Below are 27,982 nucleotides of genomic sequence, written 5' to 3'. Positions count from 1 at the left end.
CCCCCCCGCCTTTTCCCGCCCCCTGGCCGGAGCCATGGGGGACGTGAAGAACTACCTGTACGCCTGGTGCGGGAGGAGGAGGGTGACGCCGGCCTACGAGATCCGCTCCGGCGGCGGCCGCAGCCGGCAGACCTTCCTCTGCGAGGTGCGGGCCCTGCCGCCTCGCCGGCGACCCCGGGGAGGGCCGGGGGGGTGGTCTGGGGTCCGCTGGGCCCTCGGTGGGGGGGCGCGGGGAGGGCCTGGGGAGGGCAGGTGGCCGGACGCTTGGCCGTTTTGCAGCCAAAGCGCCCGGGTTTCTTGTGCGCGGCGTAAAATGCGCGTGGTGGGTTTGTGAGAGTAAAGCAGCCTGGTACAAAGCTCTTCAGTGAGAAGAAGTTGGTTTTTGTAGGGGTGGTGTGCGCGCTTACGCCGCAGGTGTGACCCTCCTTGCGGTTAAAGTTGTCACAGGCGAGGGGGGCTGTGTGTCACCTTCGTGAAGAGCTTTGGTCCTCTGTTGAACTTGCGGTGAGGTGCATTAAAAAATTCCCGTCGGGCTGGCTGCTAGCCTCTGTGGTGCTATAATATGGCTCTGTGTCTGGCTCCAGATACTGGGGATGCGACAGCAGAGAGCTCCGAATTCGGGTCGGCTCTGAGAAGGAGCTGATGCTAAGTGCGAGGCCACATGCGGAATGGGTTAGTTCGTAAGCGATGCCATAAATTTGCACTAAATGCCTTGGATTTGTCATTATGCCCTTGCTCCCCCACTCATCTTCCCCACCAGTAACAAAACTGAGAAACACAGTGATATTAAACCAATTTTAAAGTTATTGTAACTGTGATTGAGCATTACTCGGATGAAGTGGTTGTATGGACAGTTATGTTGTTGTTATGGTTTTTGTATGTTGATGCCCCGTGAGGATCCATAGAAACTTAACAGATGAAAGGACAGGTCTTACTAAAACATTCTCTTTTGCTAATTTTCACAGTGTGGTACGAAGGTTGTGAATCCAGTATGGTTACTGTTTTGTTGGTGATACCATTGTCCTGGTAGATTGATAGTCTGCTGAAAGTAGAAGCTCATTGTTTGGAACCAGTTAAGCAAAATACTAGCGGAGTGTGTTGTTTCATGAGAAAATGGCTGTTGGCTGCTGGTGCAATTCAGCACTGATGGACAAATGCAGTCCGGCATTAGGGGTGTACAAAACTCTGGTTGGGACCAGCTGGAATGTTATATGCAAGTCTGCTTACTTTTTTTTTTAAAGAACAACTGAATATAGTAAAAAGCTATTCACATGGGCAGCAGAGTGAAGAGTGGAAATCAGAAATGTGTAAGTGGTCTACCTAAGTGAAGCTGAAATGAAGTAGTTACTGACTGTAAATGTAAAAGAAGGACAAGAACTGTTTAAGACGAGGGGCAGTGGTTGCAGAAAAAGCAGGTGTAAAATATCTGGTTGGTCTGAATTTTGAATAAACCTCCTGTAATCAAGTTTTGCAGCAGCCTGCCAGGTAAGCGAGCAGGGTATAAAATTGCTACGCTAAAGCTTGGCTTGAAGTTTATGAAATACACTGCATCTTGCTAGCTGTAATAACATGGAGCTACGGTAGAGGACACACAAGCTCGCTCCTATCCTTACTGTCTCAGAGTTTGGTACTAAGGCTGAGGAACATGAACCTGGCCAAGTGTTTGCTGCTGTGTGTTGGCACTGTCCTTTCCTACACCAATTCATTTTCTTCAACAAGGTTTTGGGAAACACTCATGCTCTCTGAGAATGGACTGTGGGTGTTTTCTTTAATAGGTATAAAGTATACATTCAAAACCTACAGAAATATGTATATATAGACAGATATGTATAATGATATGTAACAATATCTAGTAATAATATTTTTCCTGTACTTATTAGCAACTGAAACTTGGTGTTTCAGTATTACTGGTTTTCAAAACCCTTTCACTTGTACATGCTACAGATCTGTATTTTTATTTGCAGGTTCGAGTGGAAGGCTTTAACTACATTGGCATGGGCAATTCCACTAACAAGAAAGATGCACAGAGCAATGCTGCTCGAGACTTCATCAATTACTTGGTTCGGATGAATGAAATGAAAAGAGAAGAAATTCCTGCTTTTGGAGTAAGCTGCTCTTTCTCCTTACCAAAGGCTAATCTTTAATTGCAGTGCTGTGGATCTGGTTGCATTTCATCCCTGGAGTTCAGTCTGGCACCCGTGTGCAGTGAAGAAGACTAAATGTGCAAGACTTCTACTTGCAGTGCTGGAAAGCTGGAATATATACAGTGAATGTTGTAGGGTGATCTGATAAAAACAGCTGCGTGTCGGTCTGCATAACTGGTGAGGCTGGGAAGAATTCAGAATTCCTGTAAGCTCCAGCCTGACTTTAAAAGTGCTGAGCACTCACACCTGACACTGGGGATTGTTTTAAATGCATGTTATGATACGTAATACCGTGTACTTAAAAAGATCACTGCTTTTTATGATGTTTTATGAACTATGCAAGTATCAGCAGACTATCACATAAAAGCTGAGGAGGAGGGTAACTCTTATCTTTACAGTGATTTTAGAGAACAGTAAATAAAGCATGAAGCTACATGTTATACGCTGGGAGGGAAGAGTGTTTTTCTAGTGCTTCGTTAAGGCTATATCTGTATAACATACATAGTTTGATCAGTGGAAGCAGTGTCCCTGCCTTGTTAGCCTAGCTGAAGCCCAATGGTGACAGGACCTACATTGTTTCTGATGGACCAGTTAGTTTCATGGCAATGCAGTATGCTGCATGGCTGGGTCCTAAACAGGGATAGCATGTTCTGTGCCTTGAATAAAGCAGAGGTGGTGTGATCAGTTAGCTAAACATACACCTCTCAAAATAGGAAGAATTCAAGTTTTAATGATTAACCATAATTTTGTCATTTCCTAAAGGTGTTAATGCTTTCTTATGGCTTTTTTTTGTGTTTGTGTTCATAAAGTATATTTGCGTTCCCTTGGATATACAATAGGGACCAGTATCTGTTATTTTTCCCTGGGTGCTGAAGCAGTTCATATTATAATTGCTGAACTTCAGTAAGTCAGTTGGTTGGAAACCTTTTATAGAACACCCACAAAAAGCCAAATGTTCAGCAATTGTATTCCTTTCAGTTTTTGAAAGGGTGTTACTGTTGGAGGTTACTACTGGGGGTAACTATTGCATAATAATGCATGATCTCTTTAAAGTGCCCAAACAGTTTTCTAGCGAAGTAGTAAAAAGACTTATTCTGTATGAATGTGCTGATATTTCTCTTCATTCTCTCTCCTAGCCAGCAGCTGGTGATACCACTGATGGACATGAAGCAGCTACAGATGTTTCTGGTTCTAGTTCTACTTTGGGTGGACCTCTTCCTCCGCATTTGATTATAGAGGCTGAAATAGGTAAGACTGTGAAAAGTGTCATTTGCATGTATGTGGATGTAATATGTGCATATAGATTTGGGTGGGGCTTTTTCTCCCAAATAACAGAAGACAGTTAGAAGTCATTGTAGTTTTAAGGTAGGGGTGTGAATGACTGCATGAGATCTGAGGGACTGGTCATGTCCTGTTGAGGTTGCCAGGCAATACCTCTCCATTGCTAAGAATGTGTTTTTGGGGAGTTACTTGGTTTTTGTTGTTTTTATTTTCCATGTGGTAGGCAATGGCCCAGGTGCAGCACCTGGAAACAGTGGCAGTCGTGGAGCTCAGTGGGACCGGGGTGCAAATTTGAAAGATTATTATTCAAGGAAAGAGGAGCAAGAAGTGCAGCCAGTAAGTCATTCTATGGAATTCTCCTTTAGTTCTTAAATAGGTATCTTTCACTCCCTTTAATTTGTTACTAGCATTTATAATCAAGCTTGCAGCTTTCATGATATTTTGCTGTTGGTTTTAACTTAAGCTGCGGATTTACTTGGTGACTTTAACAAAGGTAACTTGTTTAAGCTAAAAACAAAATAAATCAGTCTGGATACTGTGAATATCCAATTGTTTGTATAGACATTTTGTTGTGAAAATAAGGAAATACTGAGAACTTTTTAGCATTTTCTGTAATGTCTTAATTATTTTATACCATCTAGACAAGTTATTTTAAAGATTTGTTGTAAGAATGTTTAAAACTGAAATCTATTAAAAACTAGTAAATGATACTTTTTTTTTCAATATTAGACCTCAGAGTCAGAAGTGGACTTAAATGCCAATCTTCATGGGGGTTGGACCTTGGAAAATGCCAAGGCACGTCTGAACCAGTTTTTCCAAAAGGAGAAGATTCAGGAAGAATATAAATACACCGAAATGGGACCTGATCACAACAGGTTTGGTAGTTTTAGTCACCTTCTGCGTATGAAGGGTTAGAAATTATTTGGGTGACAGTGGCTAATCACACTTATTTGCAGTGTTCCATAGTGTCATTTGAGAAAGCAGTATTCTTTACCAGGACCAACAACATCCCTAAATCTTGAAATGGGGGTGATGAGCCTTGGTGCTGAGATCTGAGTGATTGAAAAAATTTCTGTCTGATGTTTTTTGTGGATGTGCAGCTTTTAAAATGATTGCTGTGCTCTAGCTAACTGTTGAGGTGTTGGTTTGAATGGAAAGAATGCTCAATTGCTTGTGGTAATTGTATGACTGTAGTTGCCTTTGTACATTTTGAGTAAATCTTAAATATGCTTACATTACTTGTGTAGAAATGTGCTTTAAGGACATTTTATTTATATTTTTCTTATAATTAACTTTTTTGGCAGCAGAATCTTTGCTGGAAAAATTAGTTTGGCAGAATCTTCCCGAAGGAGTTTTGAGGGTCTTAAATTTCAGTTGAAACCAGCTGGATATTTCTCTTTTTTGAGTTTCTGCCCATTCCATCAGAAAATTTGCATGTGCTTCTCCCAGATGAAAATAACGCATAACAGATTGTGCATAAAGAATTGACAGTTTTTATTTTTTTACCCGTTTGGAATAGTCTTTACAAATCATCAAAACTTCAGGACATTGCATTATTTCTTGTGAGATATAATTATGTTTTGTGGTCAGAAACAATGGCATGCTGCTGCTGCTGGATTCTTGTTGGGTTTGGGGTTTTTTTTTGCATTATATAAACTTGTGTTCTATGAGAGTTATTATTTTTAGAAAGACAAGTGAATCGTCTTATTACAGTCTTCCATGAGAGTCTCACTTGCAGGACTTCTAGTATTCTTTTGTTGTTGTGTCTTACAAGCATTTAGAACATCTAAAACGTGTATTGGTGTCAGAAAGTTCTAAATTCTCATTTAAAACCTATTCTCAAGTCACCTATGTTGTCAAGCAAGGACATTTCTTTCCCTTAAATGAGTGATATAAAAAATTAGTTTGTACAGTACTAGGAACTTAAAATATGCTTTTTGCAGGTGTAGTTCTTGAGCACTTCGTTTATTCTCTAACTTGCAGATTATTTGTGCAGCTTATTTTGTTATGCCTTCTGCAGGTAAAAGCATTAGACCCCATGTATTTAAATGTATATAATCTTGAGTAGAATGAGGTGGCCATAGATGACAGTATGTTTCTCAGCCTGCTTACTGTTCTTCTGGAGAGCATTTCAGAGTTTCCTGTTTACTACATGCAAGAAAGTTTGTATGAATTGCCTTGGGTGGAATGGCAGAAGGGGGACGTAACTATCTGCTGCAATGGATTGGATAGGCATGAAAAAATCCTAATGTGTTCTAGCACTCATTGAGAGATGGCAAACTATTGGATTTAATCCCTTTGGTGTATAGAACAGGAAAGGAATAATTTCAGATGTTTTTGGAGTTTTGAGGACAGTACTATCGTTTGGGTTGGTTTGGTTTTTTTTTGTTTTTGTTTTTTTTAAGAAATACCAGTTGCCATGTATCTTACCAATCTTTTTTTTTTTTTTTTAAAGTAAATAACAAATATCAGCCTTGCTCTCAGAGGTTTTTAAAGGAGAAATGTATTTTTGTTGTCAATTAATTATAGTCACGCAGTGTAAGAACTTAGTAATAGCTGGAAAATTTGGATTTGCAAACTTTGTTTTAAATACTATAGGGGGTTATAAATTGTAAAGGTAAACATGGCTCTCCTACTAAACAAAGTATGAACTAAATATTAAGGGCTGGGATGTGGCTTTTCTCTTTTGGGATTCCATCAGTAGTGTGGGATACCTTTGCCTCCTTGTGTTCCTGCTGAAGATGGTAGCAGCGAGCGACACCCAAGACACATGCGTGTTCACACACGGGCTCCTGAGGCTGTGCTAAACAATCACATGGGTTTCTGCTGTGAACTGATTTCTGGTGTTGCTGTTCTCCCCTTAGGTGGAGGAGAATGAGATTGAATGCTGACTATAGGCCTGGCTGAGAAACATACTGTCATCGGTGCCTTAGTTGGCTGTTGTGTCCCTGAAAGCCAGTGGCCTTCGACCCATGAAGCCACTGTGCATGAAGGTCAGTTCACTGGTAGTACAGGAAGGAGTTCTAACTTGAAATTTAAATCCCTCACTTAACCCTTTTTGTCTGTTTACAGCAGGAAATGAAGGACACAGATGCAAGGCTCTGCCTGCAGCTGTGGAAGTACCAAGGCATAGTTTTCAAAGGATGTCAGTCTGATAAAGCCCAGTCATGCATCTTGAATCACATTTGCCAGTTTAAATCCTGTCTTACAAGAATTCGGCTTTAATTTTCAATCTGTGCAAATACACGCTTTGGTTTGTGATTCTTAAGAACATGGATCTTGGTTTCCATTATCCTCTGTTACACTAACATGCTATCTGCTTTATAATTGTCACCTTGGACAACTCAGAGCATATTTTCTAATAATGTGGCTTTAAATTTCAATGCTGAATGGTGGCATTTGCAGGACTCTTGTAACCAGATGTACGGGTTCTATTGATGGCAAGCCTGTTACCTACTAACTTGGGGTTAAAGAGTCTAAAAGCAGTAACATTTTACCTTGCCCATTGATGAGTTGAGAGTTTCTGACTGAGGACACAGAGACCTTGGCCTAGAAAAATTGGAAAGAGTGGATCTTTTTGCAGCACCAGTGTCGGCTATTGATAATTGTACCTTTGTGTTCTTTCTTTTCTCTTACAGGAGCTTTATTGCAGAAATGAACATTTATGTGAAGCAGCTGGGCAGAAGTAAGTGTTCCTATTTATTTTTTTATCTTAGCAAGAGATGGGTGTTGGTACAGAGGAGTAGGTCATACTCGTCGGTACAGACTTCTATAGGTATGTGTTGGAGCCACTTCTGGAGGTGAAGGTTCATGTTTGTTTCCTGACATGAAATCTTGTGTGCTGTGCTTGTTGCATTCTACTGCATGTCCATTACGTGCTTCCACTAATCTTTTTTCTCAGCATAAAGAAATGGTTGTGAGATACGGTAGGGTTTTTTTTGTCTTAATTACTTGTTCTTCACATATCTGAGAAATGCAGATGTCTAATATGTTCCCAGGCAATAGGCATGCTGTCCATACCATACCCATTTATGCAGAGCTTCCTGTGAAATTTGTATGATGTTGCTGGGTGGTGTAGGATAATCATACTTTCTTAGACACTGAATGCAGAGAAGACTTTACAGGAGTTCCCCAGGAAGTCAGTAACATTACACAGCTAGTGTGAGTCAGCTGATCAAGGGGCCTGGTTGGATTTTATGTTAGAACTCTGGATTTATCAAGATTTGATACTCCTTCCATGAAACCTAGCCTGCATGACCAATTGGAAAGCCCATTTCAGAGTAGTATCTTTTGTGGAAGCTGTTTGACTCATTAGCTACTACAGCTCTGAACTTTGTGTGCTGCAGGGATTTTCGGTCGTGAGCATGGATCAAACAAAAAGCTGGCAGCACAGTCCTGTGCCCTTTCCTTGGTTAGACAGCTCTACCATCTTGGTGTCATAGAACCTTATTCTGGACAGACAAAGAAAAAAGAAGCAGAATCGGTGAGTTTGGTAGAAGATTCAGAAATTGTTGCTTTCATTTTAATAATACAAGCACTGTCTTATAAACATGAGTGAGTTAGAGTTTGCTCTCAATATTTGACAGCTTACAAGTTAATAATAATTTTGATTCTATAGAACAGCAACTATTTCTGGTCTGGCCAGTGATTTGGATCAGAAATATAACTTTGTGTATATGTGAATGGAGCAGTAAACTAGTTTTATAGCCTATTAAATGAAATAGGGTTTGTAACAATTGTTTTTTTCAGTATAAATTTTCTAGAAGCTTAAAGATTTCTGTTTATGCTACATGCAATTCTTGGCCATTTAGTTTCATTCTCTGGCACATTAGCATTTCTTTTGGAATTCAGTTACAAGTTTGGGAATGTTTCCCTCTGAAATTAAACTTAGATATTTAAAAAGATTCTACACATCCTTGTTGGATGAAAAGTCAGCAAAATGTTTCAAGAATGTGAATTTTGAACTGGTGGTAGTCTTTGGCCTTGTTTCACTAGGAACTATTTGATGGTTCAGTATACTCTCTGGTAGCCTGCAGTTCTTGCTTCTGTTGTCTGTCTTTTTGTATATATCAACATGTAGTTTTTAAACATTTAACAGGTGGAACCCTATGAGGTGTCGCTGTCTTCTGACTTAGAAAATCAGCTGCAAAAGACTGTACGGGAACTGTCTCTGGAGATTGTGCCTTTGGTGAGTGTGTGGTTCAGATACTCCAGTATTTAACATCAGGCCTGCTCATTTAATACATTTATCTTTCTTTGCCCACTTTGCTTTTGGATTTATAGCCTGAAGATGCCAGTAATCCAGTTCTGATTAATGTTGGAAAGTTGGCACATTTTGAACCATCGCAAAGACAAAGTCATATGGGAGTTGTTCCATGGTCACCACCTCACTGCAACTGGAACCCTTGGACTGGCTGCAATATCGATGAAGGTCCTCTGGCAAATGTAAGATAGCTTAAAACATTGATTTGTTGTTTGTTTTCCCCATACTGCTGGAACTTTAAATGCTTTAAATGCCCCAGGATTTAAAGTATGATCTATTCCAAAGGAGAAAACAGTCCACTGATAAAATTTCTTTCCTTCTTGACCTGGAGGAAGGGAGTCTTTTCATTGGTAGGAGTTCTTTGTATTTACTTCATGTTTTGTTAGGGTCTTGAGCAGCAGTGTCTCGGATGTCCCAATTTTTTGCTTTGTTTCACTTTTTGCCTGCTATTATGCAGCCTATACAATGTTCTAATTGAATGTACAAGGTAAGATTATGGGCATGTCATTTATAATTTGCTAGCCTCTCTTTGCCATATTTCCATGCTAGGACTTTCTTTTCTGGGAGAAGAAACTGCTCCAAGCTGGGGTCACTACACAATTGGCCTGCTTTCTTTTTTTGTCATTTCTAGTCCCATTCAACACAGAACAAATGAAAAGCAGCAATGTGGCATGACAAAATGAGAAATAAGGGAAGAAATACTAGGTTGCCAAGTTCAGAGTCATAATTTGGCCACTGGTGTAACCTGGTCAGAAAAGACTCAAGGCAGGAACTTCAGTTTCCTACAACAGGGAACCAGAGTACTTATGACCAAAATAATTTAATACTTCTTTTGACTGTAGTTTTTTCCATAAATTACATTAAATTAACATTGATCACTATATATTGATTTAAAAAATATGAAACTGATGTAAATTTGAGTGTTGCTGCTGAAAACACATATGTACAAGCATTGCAGATTGAGCTGGCTTCAAATCTCATTAGGATTTCTGTGTGTTAGTCGTGGTGGAGCTAACTTATTTTCAGTAAAACAATTGGCCCTTTGGTACAAATTTGAATTGCTTTAGAATTCTTTCTTAGTTGAAATACAAGAGATACCTGATAAATTTCCCTCTCTGCTCACTTTTCCCTTTTCAGCTGCTGTTCTGTGGGTGGTTATGTGCTTACATTATTTCATTCCTTACATTAAAAACTCCTGTCTGAATGATCATCTAAGTATCTCATTGGCTTACTGCTGAATAGAGTGTATTTCTCAAGCAGTTAAATTATTTAAATTTGAACAATCATTCTTTTTCAGTGTTTTGGATCTTTCTGAGGAACTTCTTTGAGGATGGCCATTTAATTTTAACACCCTGGAATGAATGAAATAAAATAGCTCACAAGCATAACTGATTTCAGGGAGTTATGTAGGAAATGATCCTTTACTGATATTTGGAATCATTATGTTGGTGTAACTGATTTTATATTGAAGTTATGATAAAGATAAGCAGAGGGGTCAAAAAGCCTCTGAAAAATATCTTGTCTTCTCAGCTGACTCCAGAGCAAATAAGCATGGATTTGAAAAGTGATTTCATGTACCGTTTGGAGCATGATCAAGAATTACAAAGGGTAAGTGCAGTTCCTGTGACATGGCACACTTGCGCTAGTCTTTCTCTTTTGAAAAAGAGGTTGAAAGCGTTATCCGAAGTGTGTAAGACTGGATTTCAGTAGTACTATGCACCAAATTTTCAGAATTACTGGGTGTTATGCTGGGATGGATATGGGAATATGTTGCACTGCGTAGAACAAATCATAGTTTGTATTTTCTCCTTATGCAGTTTTTCCTTTGTGTAAGCGAAACCTGTGTAGAAGAGAGACAAAGTACGTATGTGGAGCAGAATAGGTTGATTTTTGGAGATTTTTGGAAATATGCTGGATTTTTTTTCCAGATCCAACAAGAGAGAGAGACTTTACCAGTGAAGAATTTTGAAAGTGAAATTCTGGATGCAATATGTCACAATTCTGTTGTTGTAATTCGTGGTGCCACTGGTTGTGGTAAAACCACGCAAGTTCCACAGTACATCCTGGATGAATACATCAAAACCAACAGAGCTGCAGAGTGCAATATAGTAGTGACACAGGTGAGGAACATGTTACAAATGCAACCACTTAAGTTTTGGATCACATGCTAGACGCCTATTGGGATGTGTTGAGAAGTCTGATTATTATTACAGGACATTGTTCATGACAGTATCTCCTCAGTAATACATGTAGTAGAAGGTTCAACATCATGTATATTTCCATTTGGAGCGTTACTCTTTCATCTATCTACAGTTGGGATAATCTAGCTTGTACCTTGCCCAGGTGAAAACTTTTTGGCAGACTGAGAGGAAATCATTTGCCAAATGCCAGCTGGTGGTTCCCATGTATCCTTATATCCCTTCTCTGTAATTTTGTGTGTAGAATTAACCATTTCAGAGGAAAAAAGCCTCCTCTTACAGATACTACTGTTTAATGACTACTCTGTAAAGAAATCTTAGGACAGGAGACCTATAGCTTTTATAATTTACTTTCTTGGTTTTAGTGATGTTCTGATAAACTTGCAAAACTTCATCATTAAGTTACAGAAAACTTTTTCATTCCTCAGCCTCGGAGGATTAGTGCAGTTTCTGTAGCAGAGCGTGTGTCATATGAGAGAGGAGAACAACCTGGGCAAAGCTGTGGATATAGTGTGCGATTTGAATCTGTGCTTCCTCGACCACATGCCAGTGTGATGTTCTGCACTGTAGGTCTGTACTGTTTTGTTTACATTTGGAGCTTATTAATTATGGAACTGATTTTTTTGAGTTAGCAGCAAAAGCAGAAACATGGTTACCTTAAAAATTTTTTAGCAAATCTGATTAAAAGACTAACAATTTTTATTTTTTTTGGGGGGGGGGGAGGGAAGGGGAAGAGTAAGTTTGCTGACATGCTGTTGTGCAGAGAAAGATTAAGATAGTTGTTCAGAAGTATGATAATACAGGTCTAATTCCACGTAGAAATAATATCCTGAAGAGATAAAATTGCCGTGTATTGATTGTCCTTAAAAGGTAGAAGCAGTATTGGATAGGAAAGAAGAAAGAGTCTTTGTAATAGTAATACTTCATACCGTTCCCATCACTTGTACAGATGAAAGCATGGCAATTGGAGATGGGGCTGTAAAAAGTGCTGGGCAGCCTGCACACTTCTTGATTTTTAAACCAGTGAGACTGTTCTTGATGAAACAAGGCGGGGCAGGCGGAAGACTGAGCTGTTACCTACAGGAACATTTAACTGCTGTATCTGTTTAAGGTGTTCTTCTGAGAAAGGTGGAGGCTGGGATCCGTGGCATTAGTCATGTTATTGTTGATGAGATCCATGAGAGAGACATTAATGTGAGTTAGCTGGTGATTACAATACTATTCCTCTCTGTGTTTCTGTTCTGTTTGGAAACTTTTGCATGTGTTCTTGTGTAACAGTAAACATGTGAAAGGAAACTGCATTTTACTAATTGCTGTATATGTGAGTTTTCCATCTTTGATAAGATTTTTAGAAACTCTTCTCTTAATTACTCCTTACCTGGTTAGAAGAGCCCTATCTCTTTTTTCTTCCTGTTAGGATCTCCTCCTATGTCCTGATCCTCTGGAAAATAGAACACCACAGTACAAGCACGTCTTGTCCAAATGTGGGAGCATGCTGAATGTCATTTTTATTTTGGAGTGCTTTTTCTACTGACAATGTTGTATTACTGTAATGGAACAGCAGGGATATTTACAGAAGCTGTGATCTTGATAGTGGTACATTTAAATTTGGTTTTGACAGGAAGAAAAATGCAATAAGTTGACAATAGAATTAGGGGAGGGATTGTATGTAATTCAAGAAATGGGAAATGTTTTCCCTCCCCTTGATTCTTATGTATATTTTTCAGCTTTGCCACAGCAAGAGTGAGAGAAACTGCTAAGTTCTGACATGATGTTTAAGCTTGTTTTGATGGAATTTGGGGACTCATTTGGATGGAATTACAATGCAGATTTTTCTGATGCATCTCTTCATCTATTAAGTTTATGTTGATGATGTAAAATACAAGTTTTGAATTTTGAATGAAATTGGAATTTTAGATGTTGAACTAAGGGCTTGCCTAACTGCATGGCAAACGTAAATAAATGCCATGTTTGAACAGAACTATAAAACTTTGGATACAACTGCACTGAGTCATTCCTATTTATTTTATGAACTCTGGCTACTTTATATGTAAACCAAGTTTAAAAAGATCTTAGGCTGTAATTTTTAATTTAATAATTTTTAGGAAAGAAGCAAACTATTTTTGAATGCTTTTCTTTAGTTTGTTTCATTCTGATAAAAGAATAACCCTTCTTTACACTGGAAATCCTAAAATTCACTTATCCCAGGAGTTGCAGTATTTTCAAATAAAGCACTGACAACTGTTTCTGGTTACAGAATATTGTTGTGATAATTGTTAATTCTCTTGCCCAGCAAAGCTCCTGCTCAATAATTGTATATGTCTCTGTAATTCTTCCTGGTTTCTTGGGAATATGTTGCTTCTTATGGGTAGGAAATTAATGATGCTCTTGTTGTCTTTGTATGCAGACTGACTTTCTCTTGGTGGTGCTGAGAGATGTAGTTCAGGCATATCCTGAAATCAGGGTTATCCTCATGTCTGCCACCATCGATACTAGTATGTTTTGTGAATACTTCTTCAACTGTCCTATCGTTGAGGTCTTTGGTAGAACTTACCCTGTCCAAGGTAAGTCATTGATTGAACTTTCAGGAACCGCTTTAGTTTTTATTTTATCGGTCACATGCTTTAAGATTATGTGTACAGCAAGGTATACGTTTCTTTTGGATTGTCATCTTACAGATGTGGCTTACCTTGGGCAAAGAAGTCAGTAACACCGAATCATTTCACAGCACCATTTGGTTTAAAAACAAAACCAAACAAATAAACAATACTACTTCCCACCCCCTCAAAAACCCCCAACAAACCAACCGCACAACACAAAACCCCACCACCCTAAAACATTACCACTTGGGGTAGTTTCCATTGCAGAATGAGATAGTAATAGCCAAGCTGTGGTGTTTCAGATCAGTTGTCTGTGACATTAGGTATAATGGAAATAGCTTTAGATGAGCCAGTATTAAAAACAAACAAACCAGTAAAAAATTATGTAGAAGTATATTGAATAGAGGAATAATCATTGGAACAGTATGGAAATAATTGTCATACCCTAGCTGACAGCCAAGGATTTTTCTCCAATCTTGGCTTCGTACTGTGAAATGTCATGATTATATTGAGAGAATCTCGAGAGATGGTAAAAAGAATCATGTTCCCTTACACAGGCTTCTAGTGGTCAGTCTTGATAATCAGTGTTTGTCCTTGCAGATTATTTTCTGGAAGATTGCATTCAAATGACTCAGTTCATTCCTCCACCAAAGGAAAAGAAGAAGAAAGAGAAGGATGAAGAAAGTGGTGAAGATGATGATGTATGCTTGACTTTTTTAATATGAAAAATTAAACAAGTGCTAGTTAGGACTCTATCTCAAGCGGTGTTGTTGAACCTAAACATTTTTAGCAGCTTTTGTATTTTTAATACCTGAGAGTGCTGTTAACTTCAGAAATAGAATTGAATTTTCTCATTGCCCTTGTAAACTGAAGAATTTCTTTTTTTGTTGAAGCTAAAATTCTCATGTTTTCTCAGCCTACTTCTCCTTAAAGATAGAACTGAAATGCTTTTAAAAGTGAAAAGATTGATGACCTTTGAAGAAGAAGTAGATACAGAAATATGAGCTTGGTGATACCTTTTCAGGGTGAAAATTTAGATTCTCTACCCTCTTCTCTTGCAGTTGATAATTGCTAATGCTTACATACATTGTCAAGAAACTGACTTTCACGATACAGCTTTTAATTTGTAGGTCTGAAACTACTGTTTATGTCAGGTTTTTAAATTTAAAAAAAATCACCAGTTTTTCTTGAGAAGCATTTTCTTCTTTGTATGGGATCATCCCCATTCAGCTAAACAGAAGTTAAATCAGTTCAGTAGCTTCCTGCTGCAAATTTGTATTGAGCTATAACTCAATGCAATGGAATTATGATTCAATTCTTATATTAGAAAGCTGGGGAATCAGGACTTGAACTGCTTATTGTGAGTCATTCTGCAAGCTGTGCCTGAGATAGTCTTCCCTATCAACTATCCATGTATCTCATTTTCCTATTTGCCTGGCCAGCCAGTCGCCACAGTTTGAGTAAATTCATTTATGTGATTTCTTTTGTGGTATTTCTTTTTTTCGTAGGCCAATTGCAACCTTATTTGCAGTGAAGAATATGGCCCAGAAACAAAGCACTCCATGGCTCAGCTGAATGAGAAAGAAACTTCTTTTGAACTCATTGAGGCCCTGCTGATTTATATCAAGACTCTGAATGTCCCGGGAGCTGTACTTGTTTTCTTGCCTGGCTGGAACTTGATATATACAATGCAGAAGCATCTAGAAATGAATCCACGCTTTGGTACAAGCAACTGTGTTCTGTTATGTGTCATCTTTTCCAAAGGAAACTATTGACACTGTAAAGATGAGAGTTGGATGAGTGGCTTAGGGAGCTGGATTTGTCATGAGAATGAATGGGTAGAAATGATTATGTTGTGCAAAGAAGAAATGAGATTCACATAGTAGTAGTTACCGACCTTCTTGTATTCATGTTGTAGGAGGCCGACAGTATAGAATTTTACCTCTGCATTCGCAAATTCCTCTGGAGGAACAACGTCGAGTGTTTGATCCTGTGCCTCCTGGAGTAACAAAAGTAGGAGAGCCTTCTCTCTGTGGAGTGTAACACGCTTTGTTCTGTTGTGCTTTTATGGAATGTATTGCTGACCCTTTTTTTTATAGAAGTTATGTAGTTTATCTTGCAATCCATCCTTAACTTTTCCAGACCAAATATATTTCAATATGCATTTCCTGTTTTTTATAGGTTATTTTATCTACCAGCATTGCTGAGACTAGCATTACCATCAATGATGTGGTCTATGTTATAGACTCCTGCAAGTGAGTTCATGAAGTAGCTTTTTGTTTTGTAAATCCTGTTCTTTGGAATGCAAAAAAGGTTTTCTGAACACACAGAACTGCCTTGTGTTCCCATAGTCACAGAGCTGAATTTGTGGACTCTAACTCACTCAAGACAAATTTGCATTGTCTTTAGCCGTTCAGCACAGTTACAAACCACACTGGCATTTCAGTGGGCTGGTTTTGGTCAGCTGCATTCACGCTGGCACTATTCATGTGAGGTGTCGTTGAGTCTCCATGCGTATTTGAAATACGTCATTTGCCAGATGATTATTACAAACACTCTGTGTATAGCTAATGGAAAAGAGGAAGATTTTTGTAGTCTGTTACAGATCCTGTCTTGCTATGCATGTTCTCTGAGCAAATTACACATAGGGATCTCATTAATTGCTTGAGAATTTCAAGCTTTTGAGACAGTTGTGAAAACTTCATTCTGTGTATAGCTTGGGGCACTGCTTTATAAAGAGAATGATACTTCAGCTTCCAGATAGCTGCCTAACTAGCCAAAGCTTAGCTAGTCAAACAGGGGTTGTTTTGCTTCTTAAAAGCAGCGTGGCTGCAAGGAATAAAACAAGAACTGATTTGGCAGGTCTTAACATTTGATCTCAAGTGGTTTTTTTTCTGTAACAGGCAAAAAGTGAAGTTGTTTACTGCTCATAATAACATGACAAACTACGCCACAGTCTGGGCGTCAAAAACTAATTTGGAGCAGCGGAAAGGAAGAGCTGGACGCGTGCGTGCTGGATTTTGTTTCCATTTGTGCAGCAGAGCTCGCTTTGAAAGGTGAGGCTGTGCTCTTTAGAAATAAAATAACCTCAGAGACTTCTCCCAGAACGGTTGTATGCTACTTCTGGTCAAACTGGGGAAAGAACTTCAGAAAGCACAGAGAGGAGATGCATGAAGTCAGTTCACACTGGAATATCTCAGTTCTTCTGCTTAAAAAAAAATTTACATATGTTTATATGCTTTTACCCGCAGTATGAAGTGGATAAATCGCTCATGATTTTATTATTAAGAACGTCACTGCAACCTACCGAACCCCTCAGGAGAAAAATAATGCTTGGGAATTGAGGCAAGGCAGAAGACAGCTTTGTAACAAGGATAAGGCTCTAGTCTGCCTTCAAACCTTGTGGGCACCTGGCATGTTCACATAACAGGCAATTTTGTCATGAAAGTGGTAAAAAGCAGGGAAGACAGATGTTACTTTTCCCTCTTTCCCCTGTGGCCAGGAAGCCCCTTCATGCTGTTCTAGCACCTTCCCTGCTGCTGAAACTTTTGACCTCTTCTATCTGCCAAGCTGTTTCTCAGTTACTAGAGCCATGGAAATCTTTCTGCTGGTTGCAGAAGTCTACACAGCTGTTACACTTAGTGTTTGATCTCTCTCATGAAAGAAAGTTTCAGTGCCCCTTTCTCAGCCATTACAATATAGCTGTGTTTTTGATGTTCAACTTTTTGTAACGTCTGAAAGCATCAGTCAATCAAAAACTTTCCTTAAATTGCTCAAACTTACTAGATCTGCTGTCTAGTACAGTGGAGTGATTTTAATTAAGAATTTTTGACAGTGAACTGATTTTAGGCTACTGAAATAATCATGGGACTTAATGACTTTAAGGTTACCTTCCTTCAAAGAATATAAAACCAAAATATACTAGCTCCATGGTGTCTAGGAAAGAAAGAGTGTGGACTTGTGCAGATAATGTTTTGAGAGATACCATCTAAATCTGTTGCCGGCTGAATCTGGATATCTGTTCAAGGTGTTTTGGAACCTTTTCTAGCTGTCTGTCGCTCAGTGCAGTCATTCCTACGAGTTCATATTTCAACCAGCAAGCTAAAGGATCGCTAACGATACTGTGCTAAGACTTAAGAGCTCTATCTGTTTCTATCAGGTCTTTTTCCTACCAGAAAAACACCTTTGGAAAGCATCCAGCAAAAATACTTACTCTTCTTAGTGATCAAACCAGAAACATGCAGGAGGAGTTGGGTGGTTTGGAGCCGATAGAAGGACAAGTAGAGAAGTGTTTGTACGTACGTCATGCTGAAAGCAGGTTGTCTGTCTCGGGAGTGGAAGACCTTCCGTAGCAATGTAGGAGATGATTGTAAGGGGCAAGTGTGGGGCTGGACACAGCCATGCTGCAAATGGGGCTTCAGCCATGCAGACTCTGTATGTGGTCAGCTCATGCTAGATACCGTGCTGGGTAGTGGTGATGTGAGGGCTATACCCTCTGTGCATTTCCATTGTAAATTTACACTGAGATGAGAATTGAGAAGCATGGGAGATAAATACTGGTAGAAGAGCTTTTTCGTTCTCTTCTCATTCCAGACTTCAAACTCATATGACACCTGAAATGTTTCGAACACCACTTCATGAAATTGCTTTGAGCATCAAATTGCTGCGGCTGGGAGGGATTGGTCAATTTTTGGCCAAAGCAATAGAACCACCACCTTTGGATGCAGTGATTGAAGCAGAACGCACACTAAAAGGTATCGTTGTTTGTCCACAAGATTGTATGTAATAAAGCTGACTCCAAGTGATTTTCCCATGTATAATGATCACTTACAGACTGTTTTAACATCTCTGGTTAGATTGTTTGTGTAGTAGCGTGCTGTCTGAAACAGCAAGGTGTTTCCTGGATGCGTCGTGTGGGTGGCAGTGTCTTTTGCAGCTGAATACTTGAATTCCCAAGTGGAGTGTCATTCCTTTAAGAAACTTGAGCCTTCAAACTTGAGGCTTGTTTTGTTATTTTACCAGTAACTTATGCTAGCTTTCAGCTTCCTGTTTTCCAGCTGTGGCACTGCTGTTTGTGACATAGACTCAGTCCAGTGCCTAAGGCGTTTACAAAACAACTATAAAAGAAATACTGAAAAAGAGAGGTTAGTAGTTTATTGTATAATTACTGCTTTGTACAGTTTGTTGACCCAAGATCTCAGTATTTTCTCAAGTAATTAAATCTCCAGTTAATGAATATGCAAGCATCAGTATCCTCCTAAAACAGGAGAAACTCATGTGGGGGTTAAGCTGTCTCCCCAGGTTCTTAAAAGAACTAACTAGAATATGAGTAAAATGAGGCAGGGAGGAACCCTAAATTTATTCTTCAGATTTAAAGCAGTGATCTCAAACCTCAGCAGACTTTGTAAATGTCACTAAATAAGCACTTCTTAACATTTCTAAGAACTGAAATATCTATTTGTTGATTTTTATGACAAAACTGCATGATGAGGCTACATTGCTTGTATACAGAAGGGAGACCACAATGAATAACACAGCTAGGGACAGGTATTCAGGTTTAATGACTTTCTGATCTAAAACTTGTTAGTGATATTCTCACACTGCAGATAAGAAATGCAAAGCCAGGGGAAAAGGCAAATGTTTTCAGCTTTAACACCAAATAGATGTTTCTGCATGTGCCTTCATTTCCTGGATGACCTGTAATTTTTTTCAGCATATGTATACTCTTAGTATGTTTTTAGGATGGTGAGACATTTCTTCCAAATACTCTTTAGGCTTTTGAGTTCAATAGATGCCAAGAAAAATGGATTTGATAGTGGCTAAGGAGTCCTTTATTAGTTCACTTTCCCATTTAACGCTGAGGCTACAAAGCTGGGTTTTTCAAATGTAAAGCTTTTAGTTATGCTGAAGTTTCCCAAAGTAGTCTGTAAATAGAGTACGTGAACTATAAGTTTGCGTTTTTCATTTATATCTTAAAAGGGGTTTTGAAGATCACACTTGTGTTGGTTTTATTTGTCATGCAAACTTAAAAAGAGTTTTATGAAGTTGACTTCTATGGTTATGGCCAAACTGCTAGAAAGATAAGGAGACTCATGAGACCCTTCAGTCCATACAGCAAACAGCCACAGATACTTGTTTGACTTTATTATTGACAGTGGTTTAATAGCTTTGAGGATGAGCTCAGGTGATAATTTTTAGGTAACAGAAGGAGAGAAAGGCAGGCAAAGCCTCATGGAAGAGAGAGTTTGTGGTGTTCTCTTTTTGATGAACAGAGGGTTCTGTCGTTTGGCAATTGCAATGAAGGCTACAGTTGGCTGTGATGGGGCTGCTTCGATTTTCGTGAGGCAGAAATTACGTTAGATTATTTAGATCAAATATGGGGACTTGAAAAAAGTTTAATAGTGTAGTAGTGGTTTGTACAGAAGCAAACTAAAAAGAAATGGAAAAATAGGTATGTGAATTAAATAGTAATCATTTTAATTTTGGAGGAGGTAGTAAAACATCTGTAAAGCTAAAGTAAAATTTGTTTATTTGACTACAGACCAGTTTTGAAAATCAGGTTGGCAATATTGTAAACAATATTAAACATAAATATAGGTGAGGTTCTATTTAAACACAGTTACTAAAATTCTGAACTTCTTATCTAAGGGTTTCTGGGATTAGCTAACCATGTTTGCTAGTAAAAGATCTTGTTTCAGAGCTTGATGCCCTGGATTCCAATGATGAGTTGACACCTCTTGGAAGAATCCTAGCCAAACTTCCCATTGAACCTCGTCTGGGCAAGATGATGATAATGGGCTGTATTTTTTAGTAAGTTTAGTAGTCTCAATGGTCTTTTTCTTGTCTCTCTGAATTCCTGAGCCTCTAGACATGCACTCTACAAGAGAAAAAACAATGCATCTAGATGAGCAATAAATGCTACAACTGGGGATAGGAAACTGAATATTCATGAGAGCAAAGGATAAATAACTTGGAGTATAGGGAATAAAGTAGTCATGAAATTCACAGTTAACTGCAAGGGACCAGTAGAGGCTGATTACTTATGAATTAAGACTGGGACTCTAAATACTTAAGGTAGCAGTGAGCTAGAGCTGGGGATATGTGAAATTTGACACCTAGACAAGAAGAAAAATGAATCAACATGTTTTGCTTTAGCAGAAGTAAAGATCTGTTATTTGTAATACTGATGGCTGTAGGCTCCTTTTCACCAGAAGATGGTGTATGGATGGAGGGAAGGGGCGGGAAGATAGACAAAGGGCTTGTGAACACTTGCTGTTGTGAAAGTACTGGAATTGGAGCTAATTTAACATCCACTTCCAGGGAAGTGTTTCTGTGAAGAACTCTGGTAGATAAGGACAAATTTACTAAGGTCTCTAGCAGAGAAGTTTTTACTGTTATCAACAGCCTGTAGTAGCTACTGGCAGCAATACTGTGAATAAACCCAATCCTGATACTTTTTGTTGTTTCTTTTAGCGTGGGAGATGCTATTTGTACCATCTCTGCGGCCACTTGTTTCCCTGAACCTTTCATCAGTGAAGGCAAACGCCTTGGTTATGTCCACAGGAATTTTTCTGGGAACAGGTTTTCAGATCATGTTGCTTTGCTTTCCGTCTTCCAAGCCTGGGATGATGCAAGGTATGTTGTCTTGGCACAAAGTTTGATGAGAAGTTATGGGTAACAGGGTGAGCAGTTTTGTGACCAGATTAGATATGTCAATGGATGCTATGACAGCTAGACTTGTCACACTTAATCCTTTTCTTGAGCAGACTTCTAATTCACTGTGTTTGTTTTTTAGAATGGGTGGTGAAGAAGCAGAAAAAAGATTTTGTGAACACAAAAGACTCAGCATGGCTACTCTTAGAATGACTTGGGAAGCAAAAGTCCAGCTGAAAGATATACTTATTAATTCTGGCTTCCCTGAAGGTGATTCTGCTTGGGCATAGTAATTTAATGATTGCATTTTTCATTCTGAGATGAGAAATAAATAAACAAGATAATCTATGATGAACACACAAGCACAGAGGCCTGTAGTGGATTTGCCATAAAGCTGTTTTGCTTTTACAGCTGTATTCAGTTGAAATTTTAGTGCTGTCTCATTCTCTCGTAGTTATCTAAACCAGAGAAGTTGTGATGGTGGTGGTACAATATAGGGAGGCTCTGGGGGCTGAGGTTTAGGGCTGCAGGATTAAAAATCTTTTAAGCAACTGTCCTTAGAGAATTACGTCCCTGATTTTCTTTCTCCTTCAATTGTTGCATCTCCAAAATGTGCTGTGCTGTGCTTCCCCACTCCTTTTCATTAGCCTTAGTGGGGAGTCTCTGTGATCTAAACAGTGTGCTATGTGCCCTGTGATTTTCTGGGTTTGTGCTGCAGGAGGGATGTGCAGTAGTGTGACATATTCAATTTTCCAAGGGGGGTGGGGTGGTGGAAATCTTAAAGTTGACCGGGTTCTGAATTTGCCTAATGTTCCTGAAGAGCTTGCTCAGTTAAATGGCTGGATGGATTCAGCAGATGTTCATCATCTCCCCTCCTTTTTTTTTTTTTTTTTTTTTTTTTTTTAAATTCCTTTAATTTTTTTTCGTGATGCTGCTAGCATCATTGCTGCGTTTATCCTTAACTTTATTTCTGGGCAAGATGACCTGAAAACAAGCCACCAGAGACTCTGGGGAGGTTTGTAACAAATAAACTAAGGAAAACATCCATTCTTACCTCCCCCAAAAGATCTGTCTCCAAAACAAATGATGGTAAACACACTGTGGTACAGCACATTCTGGGCAAGCCCCTCTTTCCCTGTTTTTGAAGAGCTTGGGAGAGAAAAATATCTCTTTGTAGTAGTATTTTTCAGCTTTTTGCTCTCCATGAATAAATTGAAAATTGAACGTAGAACTGAAATGCTTTAAGTCCAGAGGTCGTTTGAGAACAGACGCACATCTACCAGTTGACTGAATCAGAAAATGCATTGATCCAGGATCCTAAACAACTCTGCTGTGCTGTCCTACAAGACCCGTGGATGTGAGCCAGTCTTCTGTTCTCTGTCAACAGAATGTTTGATGACTCAACCATTTAACAACACTGGACCAGATAATAATCTGGATGTTGTAATCTCCCTGCTTGCTTTTGGGGTCTACCCCAATGTCTGCTACCACAAGGAGAAGAGGAAAATTCTTACCACTGAGGGGCACAATGCACTCATCCACAAATCATCTGTCAACTGCCCTTTCAGCAGCCAGGACATCAAGTATCCATCACCTTTTTTCATTTTTGGAGAAAAGGTAAAGACTTTGAATTTGTTCTTGATCATGTGCTGCCAAGTTGTCTAAGAGGTTCTTTTTGGTAAAGAAGTGATAAGAAAAAAACCTACACTGTGCAATATTTAGCTTGTTTTTTGGGGGGGGTGTGTGTGTGTGTTTGTTGATCCTTCCCACACTCCCTCCACCCCCCCAAAAGTGAACCTTATGTGGTCATGGTGTCACTCAGCCTTCCAGTAACTGCCAGCGAACCAAATTCAGCAGAAGACAAGCTGCATAGAAAGGCCCTGTGAGTTTTGTGAAAACAGCCAGGTCATAGAGAAAGATCTAAATTATTATCTTCTTTAAGATATTGCTTTAGAAGCTCTTCTATACTAATTAGGCACTAGAGAATTTTTGCCCTTGTCACTTCTACTTATGAATTCAGAGAGAAAACAGGAACATATAATACGGCAGTGAGGTGCCCCCTTTTTGGCATGTAGGTAGTTTGTCACCTCCCAAGGACAACTCCCATTTCCCAAGCATCTCATAAAAACACTGAGATGTTTTCTCCAGGATCCCTGTGACCTTTTCCTCCATCCCATTAATTTTGTGTACTCCGCACATAGTGTACATGTACACTTAAACCCCTGTGTGCTCTCCTGTGCTCTAGTGATGGCCATTGTGAATGCAATGGCTCCTGCTCACCCATCTTTCAAGGAGCAAATGAAGGCAATGCCTTTGTGTAGGATGTAGCCATGAGATGGTCCTCGGGCTGCCAGCCTGCTTGTGCTACCTGTGCACGGTTACTCCAGCACAGCAATGGTGAGGCCCTGAAGCACTCTGTTGCCTGTTGTTGAAACCAGCTGTGCACAACACTGTGCCTTCCTTCTGCCTGGGAAGTGCTGTAAATATGTTTTTGAGAATAAGCATCGAATTAGCAAAGCCTCTTGCTCTAAGGAGAGCCTCTTAAGATCTTATAGCAAAGGTGATGCTGTAGGGCTTTCTTTTTTGTCACCCTGTCTACACTGGTTAGTTCAGAATTACAGTTTATTTATGCCGATTTTTATATCCTCAGTCTTTTTTGCTGACATGCAACTTATTGTAGTAATGGCAGATAAACCACTTCATTGGTAATAAATGGAATTTTTGACTCTGGGCACTGGTGCGGGACTCGGCTTGGTACTCTGGATTTCTACACACATAGTTCAGAGCTGTGGTGAGGCTTCACCTCTTCTTCACCATTTATGACAGGTTCCCCAGTGGGTCAGTCAGACCTTTGATCTGCCTCGACCATCTCTGTAAAGTGAGCTTCCCTAAAAACACCAAAAGGCTTTTGAACTCAAAAAGCTATGCTTTATTAAATCAAAATACACATGGGAAACTAAGAGTGACTAAGGTGGTGGCTTAAGAGTGGCTAAGATAGCACCTGGGTGAGACTGGGGTGAAGGAGGGATTTATATGCAGCTCTCTTCCTACCCATTATTTACATGCTAAAAGAAAATTTGTCTCTGAGGTCTGGTGATATGTTTCCTGCTGCATTTGGCAGTCTCCCTCTGACCTTCAAGTTCCCTGCTCTTTGCACTAGCCATTTTTCTGCCACAATGCCTATTCTGAAAGTTTCTTTCTTTTGAGCATGTATGGTAACTTCCAGGCAGGAGCAAATCTCCCTGAGGACAAACAAGTGCAACAGATTCTGCCTGTCACACTCCTGTGTGAAAGAAAGGAGGGAGAGAGGCAGCTGTCAGGGTGGGAGGCTGAAATCCCAAGTACTGCTCTTCTGTCCCTCTTCAAAATGAAGTGCAGTAGCCCACGTAGTCAGTGCTGTTATCTCTGGCTCAGGTCAGACGGCTTGTTATTGTCTAAGTGTTCGCTTCAAGTACAAGCTTAAGGTCTTGTTTCTGTAAAATGACAAAGCAGGCTGCTTGCACAGACGTGTAGCAACTTCTGCATTTGTGTGTGTAGGACCCTACTAAAGAAGCAACGAGCTTTTCATCACAGCCCCAGCAATGCAGAAGGTGGGAAGGTAATTCAGCTATGCCTTGGTCATTTTTAGGTCGGCAAAGTGGTCATGGGGATGGTTGGACTCGATGATCTTGAAGGTCTTTTCCAACCTAAATGATTCTGTGATTCTAAAGCATAAGGTGGCTCTTGCAAAATATCAGCTATGTAATTGCAGACATGCAGCCATGGAAAAACTATTACTTTTAAATGGCAGGTAGTTTTTGGTGTTTTGTTTTTTTTTTTTTACACCAGCCAGTGCTGAATCCCTGTAAACATCTGCCTAGCATTCGATTTTGTATGCGCATGTGCTCTTGTAATTTCCTAACAATTATACCTAGATTTTTTTGTGTGTTGGGGTTTGGTTTTGTTGTTGTTGTGTTTTGGGGTTTTTTTGAGGGTTTTTTTTGTTGTTGTTGTTGTTTTTACAAAATGCTCTGGTTTCAGTGGCCAGAGGAAGGTGTAGGGATCTGTTTTCCATTTCAAGAGTCACATTCCTCTTCACCTGCAGATTCGAACACGAGCCATCTCTGCCAAAACAATGACCTTGGTGAGCCCGCTGCAGCTGCTTCTCTTTGCCTCCAAGAAAGTCCTGTCGAATGGGGAGCTTGTTCTGGTAGATGACTGGTATGGACCTCCTTGGTGCTCATAATATTCAAGTCTATGAAAAAACACAGGCTGGGGGGGGCGGGCAGCTGCTAACACAGACTTAAATCTCTATAGAATAGGAACCCTAGAGCAAGCCATGCACTACAAGTTAATTGTGAAGGCATTACCTTTGTTTCCTGTGAGGAAGGGAGGGGTTTATGTTGGCAGCACTGTTTCATGCAGATTATCTGCTTTAAATTGAAAACATGATACCAGGCAGTTTCCGTAAAAACTGCCATTTTTTTCCCCTTTAACTGGAATGTGAATAAGGGGTACTATGTATTTTGGACATCCTCTTCAAACAGTGGCTGAGGAAACCTTGTTTTTAAGGCTGAGAAACACAGCTTGAGGAGAGAAATGCTGAGGATTTGTTGGTTGCCTCTGACAGCATACATTTTATGGCTATGACCAAATACCATCTAGATGTCTTTCCCCCTCCCCCCACCCTGTCCCGGGTCAGTAAAATAGAGGTAAAGAATTGCTTAAGCTTAATTCACTAGTATTTTTGAGGGGAGGCCTAGAGCTTTCACAATCTTGGAGCTGCATGTTTTTAGTTTATTTTATATTTTTGTATCTTTCTTTTTGACACTAGGGGTTACATATTGGTGTTATCTGAGTATGTTAAATCTCAAGAGTGTATTCAAACAGAAGGATAGTTATGTTTTAACAATGTCAAACTTTAGGGATCTTGCAAATTTGCCTCCTGAATTTCATGTCCCTTCACTGCCAAATCAGAATTTCAAAGACGAGAATAGATTTCTGGCTCAGTATGTGCAGCACTCAATGAAAAGCCATTCTATAGAACATCTTTTGTAACAGGTTCTTTCCTAGAAGTCATGATGCTTCTAATATACTTCTTTGTGCTCTAGGATCAAGCTGAAGATGCCCCACAACGCAGCTGCCTGCATCACTGCTCTGCGTGCAGCGATGGAGGCTCTTGTTGTGGAAGTGAGTAAAGATCCTGAGATCATTCGGCAGCTGGACCCAGCAAATGAGCGAATGCTGAATGCGATCCGTCAGATCTCCAGGCCGTCAGCTGCAGGCATCAGCCTCATGGCTGCCAGTGCAAGGTTAGCTCAGCTCTGTTGGCTTGTGCAGTCGGAGCTCTGGGGTGAGGAGCGCTCACCACCTCTGCTTCCAAGGAGCAGGTCAGAGCTGTCAGCTCTGCTGCTCCCTCCCTACATGGTGGCTGCAGAAGCCCAGAGTTAAAATCACCAGGAGAGTCTTGTCCCATGTGGACAGGAGCTTCAGGCTTCCGTTTCAAAGTCAATAGTCCGAGTGTATGTAAAATTGCCATGTTCAGAGTCTGATGTAGGTAGATAGATCACTGTCTGTTTCCACAGGAAAGACAAGTGGCTCTCAGGAATAAAAGCTGTTATCGCCTCTTCCAAAACACAATGACTTTTAAAGAAAAGATAATCGAAATTTATTTTGGGCAGACCTATTCATCTTTATCTCTGGAAATAAAGCAGATTTTTGGCTGTGCTTGCACGCCTCCATTGCCCCTTGTTTTCCTGTCTTGCTTCCAAAGCAAAGAAAAATGAAAACACCTGTGAGCTGTTCGTAATAAGGAACAAAACAAAGAACAGCTTAGATGTACACTTCACTGTGTTTTGCAGGGAGCAAAATGAAGATCACTGTGCGCACATAAACAGAAATGGAGCTCCCTGTGTGTGTGTGAGCTGGAGAAGTGGGATTGAGGGAAAAACTTTCTATCCCAGTGTAGACCTGGCTGAAATTTAGAGGAGGAAGTGTTTATGTGGCAGGTCAGGCCATTCCCAGCCTTCTTCACTGAAGTGGGAAAGGTGCAAAAGTGCAACTGTATTTCAAACATCATATTTTGTTAACAGAAAATAGAGATGTCTTAAGTGAATATCTTGGCAATTGGTTATTCCCATAATATTTTAAAAACAATGTAATCTGTAAGATTGTGTCTAGTACATAATTCTAGTACATAATGTTTCTCTTTGCCAGGTTTGGAGATGGTCCTCGCCCCCCCAAAATGCCTCGCTACGACAATGGAGGTGGCCTCAGAGGCTGGGGAGGTTACCTGCGTGGCTCTGGCTACAGAGGTAGAGGGTATGGTGGCTACAACTATTCTGGCAGGCGTTCAGGAGGAAGAGGATACCAAGGTAGCCCGGGGGGAGGCTACGGAGGTGGGGGAACCTATCGAGGAGGAGGGTATCGACGAGCAGGCGGTGGCTACAGAGGAGGCTGTGGGGATCTGGGGAGGGGCGGATGGTAGTTACGGAAGTTCAGTGAAGTCTTTCTGCTTAGACAAAAGCGTGTTTCTCTCCTGAATCCCTTTCTTGTTGTTACCAATCTGCCATTTCAGTTCCTTAGTACAAGTACAGCTCTGTAATATATCGTGCCCTTAGGGAATTTATTGCAAGTCGTATGATTTTATTCTTAATAAAGAATTTGTTTTTAAAGACTTACATGCTATACACTTAATTTTGTATTTGGATTTATATTTTGCAGCTGTCTGTTGTTAGTTTTGGTTGTAGGAGTTATAAGGCGTTCTGAGGAAACCTTTTCAGTGTCTAAAACCGTTCTCTGCCAAACAAATTTCAAATTACAGAACTTGGGTTCACTGGGGATTTTTCTTTGTTGATTAACAAA

The 27,982-nt window shown here is 39.9% G+C and overlaps 1 protein-coding gene across 2 annotated transcripts; it reads left to right on the top strand.

The window, feature by feature from the left end:
* DHX9 (DExH-box helicase 9) lies at positions 1 to 27,795 on the top strand. 2 transcript variants are annotated; one of them, XM_049808461.1, is made up of 27 exons: positions 1 to 145; positions 1,965 to 2,105; positions 3,281 to 3,392; positions 3,649 to 3,761; positions 4,155 to 4,300; positions 7,064 to 7,110; positions 7,772 to 7,908; positions 8,524 to 8,613; positions 8,709 to 8,870; positions 10,219 to 10,296; positions 10,617 to 10,808; positions 11,315 to 11,456; positions 11,998 to 12,080; positions 13,294 to 13,450; positions 14,087 to 14,187; positions 14,995 to 15,208; positions 15,405 to 15,499; positions 15,668 to 15,741; positions 16,390 to 16,542; positions 18,080 to 18,240; positions 20,185 to 20,296; positions 20,960 to 21,121; positions 21,282 to 21,409; positions 22,527 to 22,756; positions 25,224 to 25,339; positions 26,230 to 26,430; positions 27,335 to 27,795. In XM_049808461.1, exons 1-27 carry the CDS (start codon positions 35 to 37, stop codon positions 27,603 to 27,605), a joined length of 3,729 nt encoding a protein of 1,242 aa, XP_049664418.1. In that variant the 5' UTR covers positions 1 to 34; the 3' UTR covers positions 27,606 to 27,795. The 2 variants fall into 2 exon arrangements, with proteins under 2 accessions (XP_049664418.1, XP_049664419.1); XM_049808462.1 differs by lacking the exons at positions 1 to 145; positions 1,965 to 2,105; positions 3,281 to 3,392; positions 3,649 to 3,761; positions 4,155 to 4,300 and adding an exon at positions 6,324 to 6,418.
* Positions 27,796 to 27,982: the final 187 nt, after the last annotated feature.

This window comes from Accipiter gentilis, chromosome 8 (genome assembly GCF_929443795.1).
Source record: "Accipiter gentilis chromosome 8, bAccGen1.1, whole genome shotgun sequence".
In the NCBI taxonomy this organism is placed as follows: Eukaryota; Metazoa; Chordata; class Aves; order Accipitriformes; family Accipitridae; genus Astur; species Astur gentilis.
This window is presented reverse-complemented; position numbering and strand designations above follow the sequence as displayed.

What these genes read in the sequence shown, in the direction of transcription:
- DHX9 (XM_049808461.1), top strand. Translation starts at nt 35, where the DNA reads ATGGGGGACGTGAAGAACTACCTGTACGCCTGGTGCGGGAGGAGGAGG. An exon ending in GATTATAGAGGCTGAAATAG is followed by an intron (nt 3,393 to 3,648) that starts GTAAGACTGTGA and finishes TCCATGTGGTAG; the next exon opens with GCAATGGCCCAGGTGCAGCA. An exon ending in TGCCTCCTGGAGTAACAAAA is followed by an intron (nt 15,500 to 15,667) that starts GTAGGAGAGCCT and finishes TGTTTTTTATAG; the next exon opens with GTTATTTTATCTACCAGCAT.